Below are 18,075 nucleotides of genomic sequence, written 5' to 3' on the forward strand. Positions count from 1 at the left end.
CGATGGTTTCTATTGAAATCTGGATCGCCAAGGCATGAAACATTTGCCTTTGCCCTGCTCAAAATTTAGAGCGCCATCTGTACTGAACCCTTGAATGATGTCCTCATTATAATGATTTCTCTTAAGAAATGGTTCCATTTGGGAAGAACCAGATGCTTTTTGTTTCTTGTATTCCTGAAGTGTCAGGAAAAGACAACAGACTTATACCCAGTAGCTATCAGAACAGTAACACAGTCCTTTCCTGGGTATGTGTATACATCGTGGTGCAGGCCGTGTGTGCTCAGGACTTTTCTGCAAGTGCTGTCATGGGTGCAAGTGCGTTGCCCCAAATCAGAGCTCTTTCGATTGCAGAAGCTGACCCCATCGCAAACTCGGGGTGCCTGTGCATGGTTCCTGGGGCAAGCAGCAACCCATCACTGTGTGGACACCGCGAGATGTGTGCCTGGCTGAGAGGTTCTTGACTTTGGGCTGGCTGGGCTTGCAGGCTGGCAGTGGGTATGCTCCAAGGGCCGGTACGCCCTGGCCGTGCCTCTCCTGTCCCTGGGGCAGCGTAAAGCCTGCGCCGTGGGAGCAGCTCCAAGCAGTGCTGCTGTTAGCTGCTTTCTCCTTCTGTCTGAATTGTCTTTCCATTTAGGAGCTGTTTAAGGCAGGGAAGCAGATAACTTGTGCACCTTGATTTTTGAAGGAAGCCTTTGTCTGGACTGCCTTTCCTCCATGAGGGCTTAAGTATTTGGGCAAGCAGCTTGGCTGAGAGGCCCGGTGGGTCTGCAGAGGAGAGGGTTAGCTAGCCAGGATTGAACACMTCTGTTTCTCTGCTCACTCAGACTTGGAGTATGGGGTGAAGAGGTGTAACTCAAGTGAGTTTACAGTGTTGTGGCCTTTGAAGTGTGAGATGGGTGTTTCATGTATAAAGAGCACCTGAATGGTTTTTAAGCACAGGTGGTCTCTCTTCTGTGGGGCAGAGCTGGCAGCAGCAGCCTCCAGGGAAAGGGTGGAGTGCTCTCATCTTTGCTGAAGTAGATTTCTCAACGCATTGCAGGAAGTGCCCGGGTACGGTGCTGGGCTCGTCTTTGCAGAGCTGCCTGTTGCTTCGGAAAGGATCTGCTTGATAGAGCGAGATAAGGTGCTGAACATGGAGGCATCAGCCCTGTTACCACTCTTCTGCATACCCTTTACTTGAAAGACCCTCGCGCTCCAGCACATGGCTGGGCAGCTTCCTCCGGGCGGTCCCTGGTGACAACCCCTCCCTCCGTCAGTTGTTCGGTTGTCTCTCTGTGCTTTCCTTGTGGGTGATGTGTCCTTTTGCATGTTTTCCCTACAGGGCTCGGAGTGGAACGCCTCCAATTTGGAAGACTTGCAGAACAGAGGGTAAGTAGCTTCAGGCCGTCAGCTTAAAAGCGAGGGCCTGGCCTCGCTCATTGTCTACGCAACAAATTCCGTCCCGGAGCTGCTGTGTAACCTGACTCGTACAAAGGGCTTGCAGATCTGAACAAGCTGACAATCTGCTGCTCCCTCACTTCTTCCAAACCCTGCGTTCCACAAACAGGCACCCTAAAGTAAATGAATCTTGTTCCCTGACCTTGACTAACATCCCCTGGGCGAACAAAGGAAGCCAGCAGTCTCGTAGCAATAAGTAGCAGAAAGCTACAATTACTTAACTGCTGCGTAGTTGGCTCTGTGCCCTTTGCTCAAGCCTGCTGTGCTGGACTGAGGCCTCAGGATTACAGAGACACTTTGGAGTCTGGACCTCTAGATTGCAGCAGGAAGGGAAATGTGTAAAAGAGCATTTATTCCCTTGAGAGGGACGCAGCAAAATAAAGCCTGTAGCTCTTGGGCTTAGCACTGATAGGTTCCTCTGCCTTCTGTCCTTGTCATCTTGCAGGCTTAAGGTTAGGGTATCCTCCTTCTAGGCCAGGTGGATCTATGTACAAGGACTGTGTAACTGAACCATTATTTACAGGTTTAGTTTGTTTGGGCCAAAACAATGGAAAAAACTAATCACTGCTGAACTGAACTGGTAGCATACTTATGCACCTTGGATAACGAGCCTAGCAAAACTGACTCCCCTCATTCAGCGAAGGGTCTACTGCAGTTCCCTTGTGTTAAATAGGGTCCCCTTGACTGCTAGCAATCTCCTACCTGCTAGGGAAAAGGGATATTGTTCCCCTGCAGTGCTCTTGTTCTGTCTGGTATCCCGGCACATGTAGTTCAGAAGCATCTAACAAGTAACCTACAGGGCTAGGGGTACTAGATGTAGTGCAGGTAGATAGCCTGTGCTTTCTTTAGCAGTTTCCTTCCCAGAATGTTTAGGGAGAAGAAATAAATGCTCCCCAATGGCTGATGGTCTGTTACATCTCTGTGGTTAATTTGTACATTTGCCTAACTATGATACTGCTTGTAGGCTTGTGCCTTCAGTCTTCCTGTGTACAGCAGGAAGAGATTCACAAAGGCGCTTTGAGAAGGGACTCAAATGGAAGCCTTTTTATCATAGGCTAGACTCTGAATTGCTCAGCAAATCCTTTTGCTTGGTTTTGCCACAACCTTCTTGCACTAACTCCTTATTTCCAAGGAAGTATGTTCAAGACTGCGGTTTCAAATGCTTTGAGTTTTGCCAATCTGTTATCTAGCAGCTGTGATATCTCTCTGAACTCACTGTGTTCTGCACACCCTGCATTTTTATGTGCTCTCTGTTTCCATGCAGGGTGCGGTATATTTTGAATGTGACTCGAGAAATAGATAACTTCTTCCCAGGGCTCTTTGAATATCATAATATTCGGGTATACGATGAAGAAGCAACAGATCTTCTGGCTTACTGGAATGACACCTACAAATTCATCTCCAAGGCAAAGTAAGTCTGTTCAGAGCACAACAAACACATTAAGAAAATATATACTAAGCATTTAGTATTTTCCTACTGATTTTCTCAGCTGCTTTCCTCCTTGCGTAACTAGGAACGAGGCATTTTCATTTTGTAAGCGTTGCAGGTGTAAGTGTCTGAGTGTTAAAGAGTTGCCTACCACAGATCATTATCCTTATAGGTGCTTGTATAAGGAGCAGGTAGGACTAATGAGGGGTTCTGCCCAGTTGCAGTCCAGGCGAATCGTGGGGGAGATCATTCCTGTACTAGAGAGCTCATAGTTTACTTGCCACAGTCAATTCAGCAGTTATCTTAAGGGAAAACTGGTCAAAAAGCAGATTGGCGTACACTGCCTTTGAAGTCTTCCATTGTAGAAGCGTGTCTTCTCTTAACCATAGCTGGTACTTGCAATCGTCTCTTGCTCATAGCCTTCAAACAGCTGACTTCATCGAGTATGGCTCTCTTGAGCAGGTTGTTTGACACTTATCTTGCGTATATAAGATGGTTTTCTTAAAAGACATCATTGTATTCCCTTAGATGGGGATTTTGAAGTGTTGTCATCCACAGAAGTATTCTCTTGCCCAGAATATTTCCCATTGGGAATTAAACACTTGGACATCAGTACTGCAGTATGTGGTGGTGTAAGTTAATCTTCTGGATTGGGCAATTACTGTACACTGTATTTWGCTCTGTTTGCTGTGTTTGGGCTTTTTTGGTCCCTGGGAGCATTCTGGTGTTTTGATTAATTTGAGTTCCAAAGCTTGAAGGGGAGCAGCACACTGGGAACAGTGCATGGACATCATTGCCCTGATGGAAGAATAGAGATTATTTTTTAAGGAAGACTTTTGCCAAGTGATAGGCTGCTGTAGCACAGTATACCCCAAACGGTAAATATATCTCTCGTTGTGTGTATGGGGTGTGGATGCAGCGATGGGCTTGGACAGCTGTGTGCAGCTGAAGTCTGAGCTCGTCAAGGCACATGACAGTGTTTGCTCTACGGCCTCCCAGTTTGTCCTGGGGGAGCTTCGCATGGCCAGCAGTAGAGAAAACCTTATCCGAGCATTTTAAAAAAAAAAAGTTAAAGGAGCCAAACCAAAACCCTCTCGGCCTGCTCTGTGCCAGTGCTGCCCRGTGCACGGAGTTCGCAGATAAGAGCCAGCTAGCCTTCCTCCTCGTATTTCATGAGAGACAAATATTTTTGAATTCCTTGGGGCAGAGCGCAGGCTGCCCTTTCAGACGCTGTCTGTACCAGCCTCACCCAAGCAAAGCAGCTGCTTGTTGCACTCAAGGACGCTGTTTACTTTGCCTTTGGTAAGAGAGAACGGATAACATCAGCAGGCACCTTCCCTCTGGTTGCAGCAGAGCGCTGCACTGGTTTCTTGATCAAAATTTGGAGCAGTCATTTGAGGCCTTTGCCTCCAGCCGTGGGGAGGTCATCTTTTCTACTCACTTGCACTGGGACAGGTACCAAGAGGAAGGACCCCGAGTATTGTTATAAACAGGGCTGGGGTGAGCCTTCCTCTTATAGATGGTCCTAAGAAACAGTGATATTGCGAAAAATCTGCCAGGTTGGCCCATGGGGCTTTTGGCTGGATTTGCACCTATCGGTGTCTCACAAGAGATGTGGGTGGTGGCCAGGCAGGGTTTCAAAGACTGTATTAAAGCAGCGTTGGTCTTGTGCAGCCACTTGCCAAAACYGTTTGCACTAGAAAAACATCTCTATGCTAGAGCCTGCCCTGAGCCACTCAGTATCTTCCAGCAATGTGTTTCTAAACTGTGAAGCCATTTGTGTGTGATAGATGCCCTCTTTGTTTGGAATACTGCTCGATACCAGTGAGCCATTTTGGCTGGGTTCAAGGATACTTCTTTAGTCTTTAGCAGAGTCTTCATAAAACTATGCAAAGAACTGATGTTTGTCTGCTTTGTAATAAAAGCTTTGGAAGAACTGTTGTAACAAAATCTATTAAGAATATCATGATTTTGTTCTTCACTTCCTTTGTGTGTCTTGCTCTGCTTTGTAAATTGGATTATTAGATCACATCCAAGAGACTGCAAGCCAAGGCCACAGTGCTTAAAATGTGTTCCTAATGCTTTAGTAGAGAAGTCGCTGTTTTCTTAAGCTTCTCGGAGGCAGTGTTTTCCATTTAGTCATCCTCTTCATCTTTCTCCCTCTTCAGGAAAAATGGTTCTAAGTGCCTGGTGCACTGCAAGATGGGCGTGAGCCGCTCAGCGTCCACCGTGATCGCCTACGCCATGAAGGAGTACGGCTGGAACCTGGACAGAGCGTATGACTACGTGAAGGAACGGCGCACYGTCACCAAGCCCAACCCCAGCTTCATGCGGCAGCTAGAGGAATACCAAGGGATCCTGCTGGCCAGGTGAGTCTGGGAGAAATGGCCTGGATTACCCATTTTAAGGCATAATACTTAAATGATTGATTTCATTATTTTAATTAGAACTTCTTCCACTGCATTATGTAAGCTCATGATTATCTTGGGGAAGATAACATTCTGTTTTCATGGGTTATCTCAGCTGAGCCTGGGAAAATGAGCGTAATAAAAAGCTTCTAGGAAGCTATTTGGCTGCTTTTTGGAGAGTAGCATCCCATGAACTACCATCCAAATGCAGTATTCAGAGCTGTGTAGTTTCCAACAGAGATAAATGATGTCCCTATTGCTTGTAACATCACTTGGCAGAGAAATTCCCTTCCCTCTGTCTCAACCTTACAGTTCCCTGTTGACCATGCTCCTCCTCAGCAGCTGGCCTGGTTTTATTTAGATCCTCCTGTAAGTGCTGGTGTTTGGGGAGGGGACAGGATGTTCTTGTTTCCTCTGCATTGCAACAGCAGTGTTTATTCCTGCCTGGAGTTCTGAGGCTGGTGTGGAGCTGGCTATGGGCAAGGGTGTTGTAATCCCAAACCTATCACCTGATTAGCAAAAAAGACATAAATATTGCATATTTCTGAGAAGTCTGCTTGTAAGCTATGTTAAGCAACGTCGTCACGTGATCAGCTGGAAAGAGGTAGAGATACTGTGTTTCTCCAGATTACAGTATTTTGTCTCAGATCCTAACATGTTTTGTTATTGAGCAAATCTGAAGCCTTTGGTGCCTTGTGGGGCACCAAATGTGCTACACTGCTGCTGGCACCAGTTAATAAGGATCAGCACATAACTCTGAGCTAGAAGTGACCTGCCCAGTTTGATGTGCTACACAGCATTAGGCAGACTGGAAAATTAGATCTCCCTCGGGTAAGCTGGATGGAGGAAAAGAAGGTTTTCAGACAGGGAAACAGTGCCAACATCCTGTGCAACAGGTYGGTGAACACCTGTGAAGAGCGCTTGGCTGGTAGCAGCTGGTATATCACACCTTCAAAGCCTGCCATTGATTTAAGTAATCTGTCCACCTGGTAGTTGGTGACACACCTGCAAAGCCAGCCTGTACAGACATTTTGGTTAAGGCTTTTTTCTTTCTAAGTCATTTTKTTCTCAGGAGGTAAACCTTTTCTTGCTGCCATCGTTGACATGGTGCGCGGCTCCTCTCCCGCTTGAGCACGCTGCTGTTCCTGACCTACTCTGCAAAGTCCCCATACAATGGCACAAACACGATTACTCATGAGGCTTTAAAAAATGCAAGAGCAGTGCATTACATCTGTGGGTGCAGGGCTAAAAAGCCTGCAGTAAACGAAGCTTCACTGAAGCAAGGAATAGCCTCCGTATACTGCAGAAATGGTGCCTTTTCTTTATGCCAGTCCTTTCTCGGCTCCAAACTGCTTTTTCTCCCCTTTCTCCTCCGTGTGATTTAGTTTTGCCCCCTGGCCTCTGGCTGCCTTGTTTATTGCTGCAGTGTTCCAGGACAGGTAAGAAAAAAACAAAAACAAAAACCCCAACAGATTCATGCTCATGTGACTGCTCAGATTTCAGAGGGAAGGTTTGCAAGGGCAGCCATGTGCTCGGACTATCTAGTTACGGTTTTGTGTTGGGGTTATAGCAACTGGGATATGTTTTCCATCTGTAAAATGAAAACCCCCCCATCTGCTTTTAGTCACAGCAACAAGTGTGTTTTGCTCTTCAGGACTGTCACACTTCCTGGGGTTAAACTGTCCCCTCCCTCTGGCGGTGGGTAGTGACAGAAGGGCTGAGATAGCCCTGTTTCTTTTCTTAATTGTGGATAAATTACAGCAAAAAATTGTTTGGGGTCCAGCCCCTCAAAAAAGTGTTTGGGCTGCGGCATGCTGGTCTCCCCAGCCCCGGGAACGCGGTGCAGGAAGATCAAGAGATGGCTGTGGGCTCTAGGAAGGGACACGGGCTCTTGTTTCTTGACGCTGCTTTTAGCACCTTTTGCAGGTTTTAAGATTGGAGGAAGTGTGAGATTCAAAGTTAACCAAATACAGTTAACCTGCCCCAGCGGTTGTGGACAGCTGTTTGGAGTCTCAGACCAAGGCAGAGCGCTATGCTTGGCAAGTTCAGCTTGTTCGTGTAGGAGGGTGATTCTGCGTTTCAGAATTGGGTGCCACCGGAGTGCTGGACTCAGACGTTGCCGTGCCAGGGCTGGAGGCGCTGCGGTGGCCGCGCTGCCGGCGGCAATCGGAGCAAAGCGTGCCGAGRGCCCCAGCAGAGCTGAGCCTGTGCGGGGCGGTGGTGCCACACACAGCACATCCCCAGAGAGTCCCTGCCTTCCTGAGCCCATAATTGCATCAGACAGACAGTGCGTCTGGGAGGGGATGAAGAATGGCTTTAAACCCAGTTGGGGAAATGGAGGCTTTGAAAGCGTCATTGACTTCTCCCCAGGTTACGTGAGCAGAGAAATGGGAAATCTTTGACCTCCTGKCCAGAGCCTCAGCAACAACCTGCCTCATGGACAGGCCTGGTCCTGCTGCCAGTGTTAGGTTTGACTCTGAAATCCATTAGAAACAGAGCACGTGCCTCCCAGAGCCATGCCATGTGGCCTGCAGCGTTGACCCTCCTCTCCTGTGAGAGGACCTGATCCTGCCCCGTGTCTTACGTGAGGGCTGTAGCTGATTACGGGGTTAGAAGGCTAACTCCAGGTGGAGTATTTTCCTTGGCTGTTGGGCACCCCCAGCTAAACTGGTGCATTTTGATTAGTGTAGTAGCATCTGTTAATTAACTTACTGCAGCCAATTGATGTGTCTGGGAGCACCTGCTCCCGCTGACAGTGGCCTGGAGAGGTTTTGCTAGGCCTCCTGCAGACTCAAGGTCCTTTCTGTGGTATCTGCTCTCCTCCTAGGGGCAAACGGTGGAAGCACAGCCCTGTGGCCTGGGTCACTCAGCAAAACCCTTGCAAACAAGTCTAGCAGCATGGCTTCACTGTCCAGAAGTTGCCTCCCTTGTTCTCCATAACCCCAGGGACTGTGGGCTGGGTTTTTTTGGCAGGTGGAGATGAGGAAGATGATGCAATGCCGCTGGTGTTGGTTGGCCTTGTGACTCCTCAGACCTTCCTAAAGGGGCWTTCCAAGAGCTGGAGAACTTGAGCTTCCTTTCTGTGAAACGCAGGTGGTGTTTTGGGCTGCTTGTTGACTGTAGAGGATGTCTCCTGTGTGCCCCTGTGCACGCACAGGCCTCTTTGGTTGCCAGATCTCAGTTAYTGATCACTGAAATTTCTCAAGGAAGGAACCACAAGGCTACCCCTGCGCTGGAGGGGAAATTGGACTTCATTTAGTGTTTACTATCCGCTCATGTCCACGACCAGGCACCCTGTCCTTYCTGGTCATTGCTCACCTGCTGAAAAATGGATGAGTGCTGGCTGAGAAGGGACCAAATTCTGTGGTCAGTTAAACATTGCATTTGAGGAGTAAGCTGATGAAATAGGCCTGGGGAATATGTGCATGTATGTAGAGCAGAACAGTGCASTGGGATTTAGGTGCTGAAAGGTGGCATGGTATTAGACCGAGTTCTCCAGCAGCAGATTTGGCCCTGAAATGTTTAGGTTAAGCTGCAGTTGTAGYCAGTGACTCCAGTATTTGTCACTGTTTTTCATGTAAGCTACATCCTCTTACAACGAGGTGGGTCTGGCCTTGGTGTGTGAAAACACAACTCAATGTTTTCCCTTGCTTTTCTTCCCCACAGCAAGCAGCGGCATAATAAACTGTGGCGCTCGCACTCGGACAGTGACCTATCTGACCATCATGAACCCATCTGCAAGTCCGGGCTGGAGCTGAACAAAAAGGAGATCACCACCTCTGCTGACCAGATCTCAGATGCCAAGACCAACGACAACCAGCAACCAGTGTCTCCTGTCTACTCAGCTGAACTGGACAGGGAACAGCAGCTCCCAGAGGATGCAAATATGATTGAGGAGCCATGTGTGAAAGAGAGAAGGGTCCACCTGGAGTTTACGTGTAGAGACTTCCATGCTGAGCAGATGGAGGACAAGCTGAACCTAAACAATATCAATGGCTGTCCAGTAGGTTGTTGCGTGGACTCTGTCCCCCCTGATAACTGCCATGCTTCTGAGGCCTTAATGCAACTCCAGCATCCCTTGGAAATAACGGAGTTTCCTGATTTGACGGTGGATGATTTAGAAAAAGATGCTCTTAAGCCTGATATGAACGTGCACTTGCTTCCCATGGAAGAATTCACTTCGTGCTTAAAAGACTTTCCCCAGTCCCCAAACCAGAATTCCCCAACTCCCCAACAGGTTCCCCAGCCTGAAGTGACAGACCTCAGTACAGATAGGATTGATTTCTTCAGCGCTTTGGAGAAATTTGTGGAGCTTTCGCAGGAGAGCAGGTCACGCACCTGCTCCCATTCCAAGACAGAGGAGCAAGGAAGTGGAAGGAATGGGATCTCCAAGGTGTCTACTCTGGAAGTGCCACCTGCTGCAGATGGAGGTGCAGATGGGGGAAACTCCCCTCAAGCATCAGATGACTCTTCCACAGATGAAGAACAACAAAAGGTTAAAATAGTTTGCTCAGTTTTTTGGGAACTGCTGCTCAGATATGTCTGCAGTAGTTTTCTTGCTGTGAGATTGCTGTGGACAGGGGCTTTTCCAGTTCTGTCTTTCACTGAACAGGATGGTTTTCTGGGGAGAGGTTGCTAGATACTTGCCCTTTTCTGCACTTTTTCCTTAAACGTCTGTTTACTGGCTGCTGGCAGTGACAGGGCACTGGCTGAGTCAATGTTGATCTGACCTGCTGTGCTGTTCTCATGAGAAACTTATTTTTGAGTTTTGCACAAGGAGAGCAGATAGGTGGGACTTGACCTGTTAACGCAGCTGAACTCTGAACACGAGAGGCTAGCCAACATCCTGAACCTGTGCAGATATTTATCTGACTTGAAGAATCCACCAAATAATGGAGCAAAGCTGGTACCTTTCCTGGTTGGAAAGTGCCAGCATTGAGATAGCAAATTGGGGACAGATGGATGGGGACTGATGAAAGAAGAGAATGAGTGGGTCCAAGCCTGGGGTGTTGGAGTAAGGGATGTCATGGTTCACTTCTCTCCTGGGGCAGAGATGTTCTTGACAGAATTTAATAACCTCCTGAATTTAGGTACCTTTCTCTTCTAATTGCTTTCCACCCTGCAGGGCTCTCACAGGGACTGATGGTGGCCTAGGCCATCATTTTCTGGGAGCCTCTCTTATTGAAATGCCACACTGCTTTGCTTGAATCTTTTCTATCTCCATGTGAGACAGCAGGGATCTTCTAATTATAATAGGCCAATACTATCTCCAGCGATCTGGCAGAAGGAGCGTCTGTGCTGGCAGGGGGAGCTTCTCTGGCTGTTTTCCTTAGGGAAACTAGAGCATTTCAGCGTTTGGTCATTCTTTATACTGTATTTCTGTTCACTCTTGTGCATAAACAGAATATTCTAAATTTACAGTTCAAAACTGTTCTTTTAGCAGCATTAGAAGTTTTTGGATAACTGGACCTTTTAAAAAAAGCAAAACTAAATTTCCCTTGAAATTCATGTCAACTAAATAAATAAGAGGCTTTTAAATCATAGTCTAGGTGAAAATCTACTCTGGAATACACTGAATGCAGTCTCAGAGATGATATTGCTTGTTATGTTGGTGCTCACCCTGTACTTGGGATCTAGTTCTGCACATTGGCACGTGCGCTTTGCGTTTCCTTTGCAGGGGTGTGCACCCCTTTCCTTTAAGCTGCTGCCATTAGTTCTTTGTCAGCACAGCTGATCCATTTTGTAACTCCCCTGTTTCTGTGTTGCAGGAGGTCCCTGAGCTGCCTAGCACAGGCCATCTCACAAGATCCCACTCAGAAAATGCAATTTCTGTGAAGGAAATTATCACAGAGATTGAATCAATCAACCAGGGAGCAGGACCTGCCCAGCAGAAAGAGGGTTCAGCCAACCATACCCAGACACCAAAGAGGAACACAGTGCATGAGCTGCCGGTGGAGGTGGTCTGGGCACCAGAGAGGGTGGAGCAGAGTGAAGGAACCTGTACTGGATACCAGGAGAAGGAGGAGGACACTCTGCAAGCTGAGCAAGAAGGTGGCTCCTCACTGCAGCTCTCTTCCTGCAAATCGGACCTGGAGGAAAGCAGCCCTGCAGGGGAGCAGCAAGAGCCTCATGGGCAGAACGTCAGTCTTGAGCCAAAGTGGTGCCCGGGCTCCGTCAGGCGGGCCACCTTGGAGTTCGAGGAGCGCTTGAGGCAAGAGCAGGAGCATCAGCATGCCACCCCGGGCTGCGTCTTACCCACTCGCAAGAACTCCAGGAATGACTTTCCTGCTGCTGAGCTCCTGCCGCGGGGGAAGAATGAGGAGCCACCCCTGGAGCTGCCTCCGGAAAGTGACAATGTGCAGAGTCCAGGTGCTGAGGAATTGCTGCCTCCCGGGGCAGAGCAGCCTGCAGACAGACATCCTTCTGTGCCTGTCACCTCTCCTCCCCACGAGCCCATGCCTGCAGGGCCCAGCCTGGAGCAAGAGGTAACAGCTCAAGAGCGCAGGACAGTGGTCTCATTTGATGGCACAGAAGAGCCAGCTCTGCCCTCCCTCCTCCCAAAGAGAATTGAAATTATTGAGTACACTCCCATGCTCAAGTCTGCTGAGCGCCCTGACGCTAGCTGTGAGCAGGGTGGGCTGGCCACAGCCATCCCTCCTTTAGATGAAAACTTGAATCCTTCGTTGTGCTCAGAGAAGGCCCCTACCTGTCTCAAAGCTCTGCCGCTGGTTAGTCTTTCACTGCCAGAGCACGCGGTACAAAAGCAGGCCACCTTCGCTGTAGGAAGCCCTAGCGAAGAAGGTGGTGGGTTATCCGTTCACCTCGGTGCTGCTTCCCCCTCTGTCCGGGTAGCCTGCACACCTTCAGCCAGCCTAGATCACTCTTCCTACCCGTACGTCATTCAGGTGGAGGGTGTCACTGAACAGAGCACAAGTACAGATGATGAGCCAGCCATGCCTTGGAGCACCGAGGGGGACGGCAACCTCCCATGCAGGGACAGCAGCAAGCCTCTGTGCAGAGGGGGTGCTGGCACCTCAAGGCAGCTGAGCAGCGAGGACTTACCCAGCCAACGCACTGAAAACGTGGGCATTATGGACATCTCTTTCCTGTGCTACGGCCTCCCCCACAGCTCCAGCAGCCACAGCGTGGAGGAGCGCAGTAACAACCCCGGGCTTGTCAAGCAGCGGGCAAAGGAAATAGAGGCCCGGATCCGGCATGCGGGGCTCACCACGCCGTCCCACATGAAACGCTCAGCATCCTTAGCCAAGCTAGACTGCCTAGATCTCTCCAAGGATGACTTATCTGAGAGAGAATCAGCCTCTTCCAACACCAACCCGGTGCTTCTCACCTGCGTCGCACTCAGTCGAAGCTTTTGCGGGGGAATGTTGGAGGGGGGCTTAGAAAGCCCATGTGAGAAGCACTGCGATTCCTCTCTGCCAGCCCTTCAGGATCCAAAGCCTACTAAGCATTTTGTAGAACAGCTAAGAACGACAGAGTGCATTGCCCAGAGCAAGCCAGTGGAGAGACCGTTAGCTCAGTACGCCAAAGAGTGTGGCTCGAGTCAGCAGAGTTTGTTTCCCAGTGTGGATCCAACGTGGACTAGCTCTGAAGAGGGTCCTCCACTGCTGCAGGTGCAGGTTGTGGACTCCCTGTCTCCGGCTCAAAGCCTGGCTGTTGCACCCAGACAGCAACACGGTAGAACTCACCCTCTGAGGAGACTCAAAAAGACCAATGATAAAAAGCGGACAACCAATCCACTCTATAATACTATGTGATTCTGAGCCCTCAGCTGTGATTTCTTACAAAAGAGAACCCATGTTGTTGCGTTCACACAAGGGGCAGGTGTAATATATAAGGAACATGCACTTTATTGGTTAATTTTATATATATTGTCATTTTACTGTTCCTGGCGCATGTAGGTGTGGGTTGGTTCTTCTGTGTGTGACTCTGACTGCAGGACTGTTTGTTTTTTAATTTTTTTAACTCAGATAACCTCAAATGTTCTTTTTTGTTAGTTTGTTTTAAAAGAACACCTTTAGCAAATGAAAATTGCTGTTGGATCACTTCTGCAAGGTGGAGTTTTGCGTAGAACCAGGTCCTAGTTTCTAACTTGAATTTCCCCCATGCCTTGAAATGGTGCTGAGCAGTTGTTGGAGTGAGAACCCACATAAATGTGAAGGCTGTGCCAAGATCCCTTTGTTTGGCCTTTCTTTTATTTCTACAAACTGGAACTCCATGACAGTGGCAGATCACTTAGGAAACTGCTACAGGACAAACCCCCCAGGCTTGGTTCTGCTTGTGCATCCCCAAAAGGAGTGCACAGTAGTAAATCACGCTGGCGGACAGGCTTTAAAAACCACAGACAGGCCTGTCACTGTCTCGCAGAGCCCTGAATTTTGTAGTGAGGTGGAACACCAGCCTCCCACGCGGGCAGAGCTCCTCTGCGAGCCGCCAAGTTCGTTTGTCCTCAATTATGCCGGAAAAGCGACGTGAGAGGAGGAGAACCCACAAAACCAGAGTGTTCTTTTAAAACAAATGAATCTTTAGGGTTTTAACCCTTCCATTACTTGAATACTGCTGTGGGCCTTCCAAGTTCATGGCCATATCATCTGTTCTCTACCCTTCTGCTGCCTCCCCTCCACCCTAACGCTGTTCTTGTCTCGTGCTGCCTGAGTTTCTTTCCCTCCCTCCCTCTGCCCCACTCACAGGCACTTCTGTTCGCTTCCAGACCTAGAGGCTGTTATAATTGTTACATGATGCATTTCCCTACTGAATGCAAAGCTTTGTCCTCTCTGCTGTCACTCCTAACACTCAACCCGGAGGGAAGATCTTTTCTGGAAGTTTTTTTTTTTTTTTTTTTTTCCTAAATTGTTGTATATATGGTATTTATATAGATTTTTTTGTCATTTCTATGTTTTGTTTTGTTTTTTCTAAAAAAAAAAAAAAAAAAAAAAGGGCAAGACTGCATTCTGTAAACTGGAAAACAAAACCACCTTCCTCAAACTCAGTGCTGTTCATTGTAATCTCCACAGGAATGGAGTGGATTTGACTTTGTAAGCTGTCTTCCCTTTCCAAAAGTGAGCCTCGATGCCAGCTTCTGCCAAATGTGTCCCTTCTCCTCCCGTCCTGCATGAACCCCTGTTACCCCGCTGCGGGAGGGTGACTGCATATCTGCCTGCCTCCCCCCAGTTGACGCTGGGTGTCAGAAGTGCCGGTCGGACGTGGAAAGGTGTCCCCGTCGCTGCTCCGAGCCATTCTGCAGGTTCTTGCTTCCCTGAAGAACGGTGGTGTTGTGCATTTGAAGGGCCTACTCCAAATTTCAGCAGGGTTTGGCTTATTTATGGTTCCAGAGCGTTTGGCTAATTCAAGACTCCTCTTTTTCCAGTGGTGCCTATCAGCAAATTGTATGTCTGCTATAGGGGGCACAGGAAAAGGCGCTTGGCTGTTGTAGGAGAACTCTGGGTCCTGTCTCCAGTCCCACAGCAGGTCTGTGGCAGGGCACCAAACAGCGCGGCTGAGCTGCTGCCTGACTCTGGCCCAGACCTGCCCTCCAGGGAGGAGCAAAGCAGAAGATGCAGAATGGCTCCAGCTGCTGAAAGCTCAGCACGGGGAAGACGTGGTGAGGGAGGAGCAGCAGCCCAGGCCGTACCTAGAAAGCGGCACGGATGCTGCAGAGCCTTGCAGGCACTGATGGGACAAGCTCATCTTGAGCTGGAGAGCAGCGCAGCACCAAAGCACTGCGGAGTATTGGGAAGCAGCATGTGTCTCTCCAAGGGCAAGGGGTATCCTTAACCCTACAGCTTGCCCACATCCAGCGGCAGAGGATATGCTAGCAGGTCCCACAGTCATGCGAGCCCAGGGAGGAATCCCACTTCTGCTGCCCTCCCGTAGCTCCTAGGGATCCTCCTACGCTGCTTTGCCAGAGCCCAGCGCTGGCAGCCTGCCTGCCCACAGCTGGGCAGTACCTGGCCTGGTGCTGCGAGCATATCTCAGGCCTTTTCCAGCAGAATGTGTGCATTGTCCCCCTGCTTCCAAGGAGCTCAAGTCCTGCTGGAAGGGGGGAGGTTGTCACCTGTGCTAGCTGCAGGCTGGAGCACAGCCTGAAGTAGCCCAGCAGGGCACTATCTTGGGTCAAACAGCATGTCCTCCCAGGCAGTTTCAGTCACTAAAAGTCGCCTAAGTCACATAGAGCCTGGCCCAGGAGACCAGATCATTCTTTGGGACACTGAAAGACATTTGGCCTCTCCTGGCCAGCTCCAGCTGACTTGGAGCTGGGCAGGCAGTGTGGAAAGGCCAAGTGGCTCATGTCATCTTGTGTAGGACAGTTTCAGTCTTTGCTTCCCCTCCTCCCCCCAGACCTCACCAGAGCTGTTGCCTGCTGTCCCTGACCCTGCGGTGGTGTCTGCCCCTCTGCGGGTGGCAGGGATGGGGTGCCACCAAGCATGCCCTCTGCATTGGCAGGAGCATTCTTGGTTTGCAACATGTTCCCTTGGCAATGATCTGCTTGCAAGGGGAAAGCCCTGTGTATGGTTTTTTTTCCTTGAGAGAGAGGAGGAAGACGACGAGGTTTTTGCCCAGCTCAGTCTCAAGGGAAATGCCCCATAGAAAGGCTCTTCCCTGCAGACCAGAAATGCTGCTTTCTTCCAATACTCTGCTTCTGCCCAGGTGCTTCAGCTGGGGAGAGCAGTGTTTCTGCAGTGAAGGGCTGTCCTCCCTTGGAGCAAAGGCCCACGTTGGGGAAGTGCTTTGCTGCATCCTTGTCCTTGGCTCCGGCCCAGCACAACTATGGTTTTTCTCTGTGGAGGGAGCCAGGGAAGGTTGTTCTCTTTTGCAGGCAGTTATGAAGGCCTTGGAGGTCTTGAGGCTCTGAACTAGATGGCAGAAATGGGAATGGACTGGAGGGATGTCACACGCAGCTCTCTGGGGGCTATGGGTCCTCCTTGGCAAGTGTCTGGTCAGTGGAGCCACTGAGCCACCGGGATCAGAAGTCTCTCCCCTTGAGGACAGTGTGGTCCCTTCTCCATGCTGGTGGCTCACGGGTGGGCAGTGGGAACCGGGCTCGCTCCTGGTCCTGCAGCCATCCCATGAGAGCTTGGTGTGACCTGCTGAGCACCACGAGGAGCAGCGCCTTCCCCAGAGGGGGAGGAGCAGCATCTCCAAAGTGGTCAGCAGCTGACAAGCCTCGCTGATAGAGGGGTTTATGACAAACGTGTTGTTTTAAGGGCATTTTGTACAAAGCAGCTGTTCTTCTGGTCTCTTGCAAAGCCCTCTTGGAGGACGCTTTATTGTTTACATTGACTCCTGTACAATATCTCAGCCATTGCCTCCCCTCTTGCCCGCCTGATCTCTGGCTGTACTGTAACGTGTGAGCCTTGCACAAACGGATAGTGTGTGCGTGAAACTGGTTTTTACACTGCGTTCTGTTGCACTCAATGGTGTGTGTGCGTGCGTGTGTGTGTCCGGTCTGCTTGAGAAGTTGTGACATGTACAAATCTCCCCCCTTCAGCCCTTTCGTGGGGGCATGTTCCCAGCGGGTGGCAGAAGGGCCGCGAGGTGACGCCGCTTCTGGCTCACCTGCGTTTTAACTGGCGCAGGGATTAGCTCCGCGTTCCTCTGCCGGGAGAGGCCTGGTGGAAGGTAGCTCGTCCCAGCCCGGGCTCCCGCCAGGCTGCAGGGGAGCCGCCGGGACGGAGCGAGTTGCTGTGGTGGGGGCTGCTAGGAGTCGGCACGGGCGCCGGGTCGCGTCTCCCTGCCGGCCGGGCCCTCTGCACCTCCTAGTTTGCTCTGAGAGCCCAGCAGCTCTCCCGGCCTGGCGGGCAGGGGGTGCCCTGCTCCCGGGGTGGTGAGTCCTGCCTTAATTCGGTCCTAGCTCTGCACGAAGCCCTGTGCTTCTCCCCGAGGGATGGACTCCCAAGGCCGTGGTGGAGGCAGACGGTGGCGCGGGAGAGCTCCAGCCTGGGCAGGGGATCCCGGCTGCCTTCTGGCAGTGCCACCAGCGGTGGGGTCGGCCCGGCCGTGCCGCAGGCATCTCTGGTGGCACAAACGCAGGTGCCAGTGCCTTTCTATTTTCCTTCTTAGAGATGTGGCGTCCGTGCGCTGGTTGGTAGGGGTTGCTCTGGGCTGGGCAGTCTGGCCGCAGACCGTCAGCGCGCGGGACCGCTGAGCCCTTGGGGGTCATCGGTGGTGGAGCTGCAACCTGGGGAGGGGAGCGCCGTTGTCTGCTGCCCCTCCTTGATCTTCCTTGGTGGCTGGGATCGTCCCCTCTTCCCTTAAAGACTTTATGACCGATGTGCTCAGCTGTTTTTAAATGTGAACTTGTGCACTGATGTGCAGATTCAATGTTCTTGTACTGAATGAATAAAGTTTTATTTTGAAGATGACACGCGTGTGGCCGCCTCCTGCTTGGGAATGGGACTGGGCGCAACGAATGCTCCGGCTGCTCGCAGAGCGCGGGGCAGGGACGGGAGGCCTGGGAGCGGCGCTGTTGCTTGCGTCCCCTCCCAGAAGCATAAACGGCCCCATCTTGTTACGAGACACCTCCTGTCCGTGGGCCAAGGAGCCGCTGCTCCAGAGGAGAGGCTGTCCCAGATCCTGCTGCGGTGGCAGGGCAGGTGCCAGGGATCGTGTCCGGGCCCCGCGGTGCCCTCGCTGTGGGAAGGAAGGCCGGTGTCGGGGCTGTCCCATGCTCAATCTGGGAAGAATTTGGGAAGCAGCTCAAGGGTGTATGCGAGGTTTTAGCAGGGACCCTGTACCAGAGCCAGCATGGTCTGCATGGTTTGAATCCAAGCACCAAGCTGCAGC

The 18,075-nt window shown here is 50.6% G+C and overlaps 1 protein-coding gene across 1 annotated transcript in view; it reads left to right on the forward strand.

The window, feature by feature from the left end:
* The window catches only part of SSH2 (slingshot protein phosphatase 2), a 54,099-nt gene extending 39,932 nt beyond the window's left edge, over positions 1 to 14,167 (forward strand). Inside the window, exons 12-16 of the mRNA XM_026055309.1 lie at positions 1,322 to 1,368; positions 2,702 to 2,848; positions 5,035 to 5,235; positions 8,941 to 9,769; positions 11,043 to 14,167. Of these exons, the coding sequence (XP_025911094.1) occupies positions 1,322 to 1,368; positions 2,702 to 2,848; positions 5,035 to 5,235; positions 8,941 to 9,769; positions 11,043 to 13,049 (3,231 nt within the window). The 3' untranslated portion in view covers positions 13,050 to 14,167. The remainder of the gene's footprint in view (positions 1 to 1,321; positions 1,369 to 2,701; positions 2,849 to 5,034; positions 5,236 to 8,940; positions 9,770 to 11,042) is intronic.
* Positions 14,168 to 18,075: the final 3,908 nt, after the last annotated feature.

Source organism: Apteryx rowi, unplaced genomic scaffold (assembly GCF_003343035.1).
Source record: "Apteryx rowi isolate R43461 unplaced genomic scaffold, aptRow1 scaffold_99, whole genome shotgun sequence".
Classification (NCBI taxonomy): domain Eukaryota; kingdom Metazoa; phylum Chordata; class Aves; order Apterygiformes; family Apterygidae; genus Apteryx; species Apteryx rowi.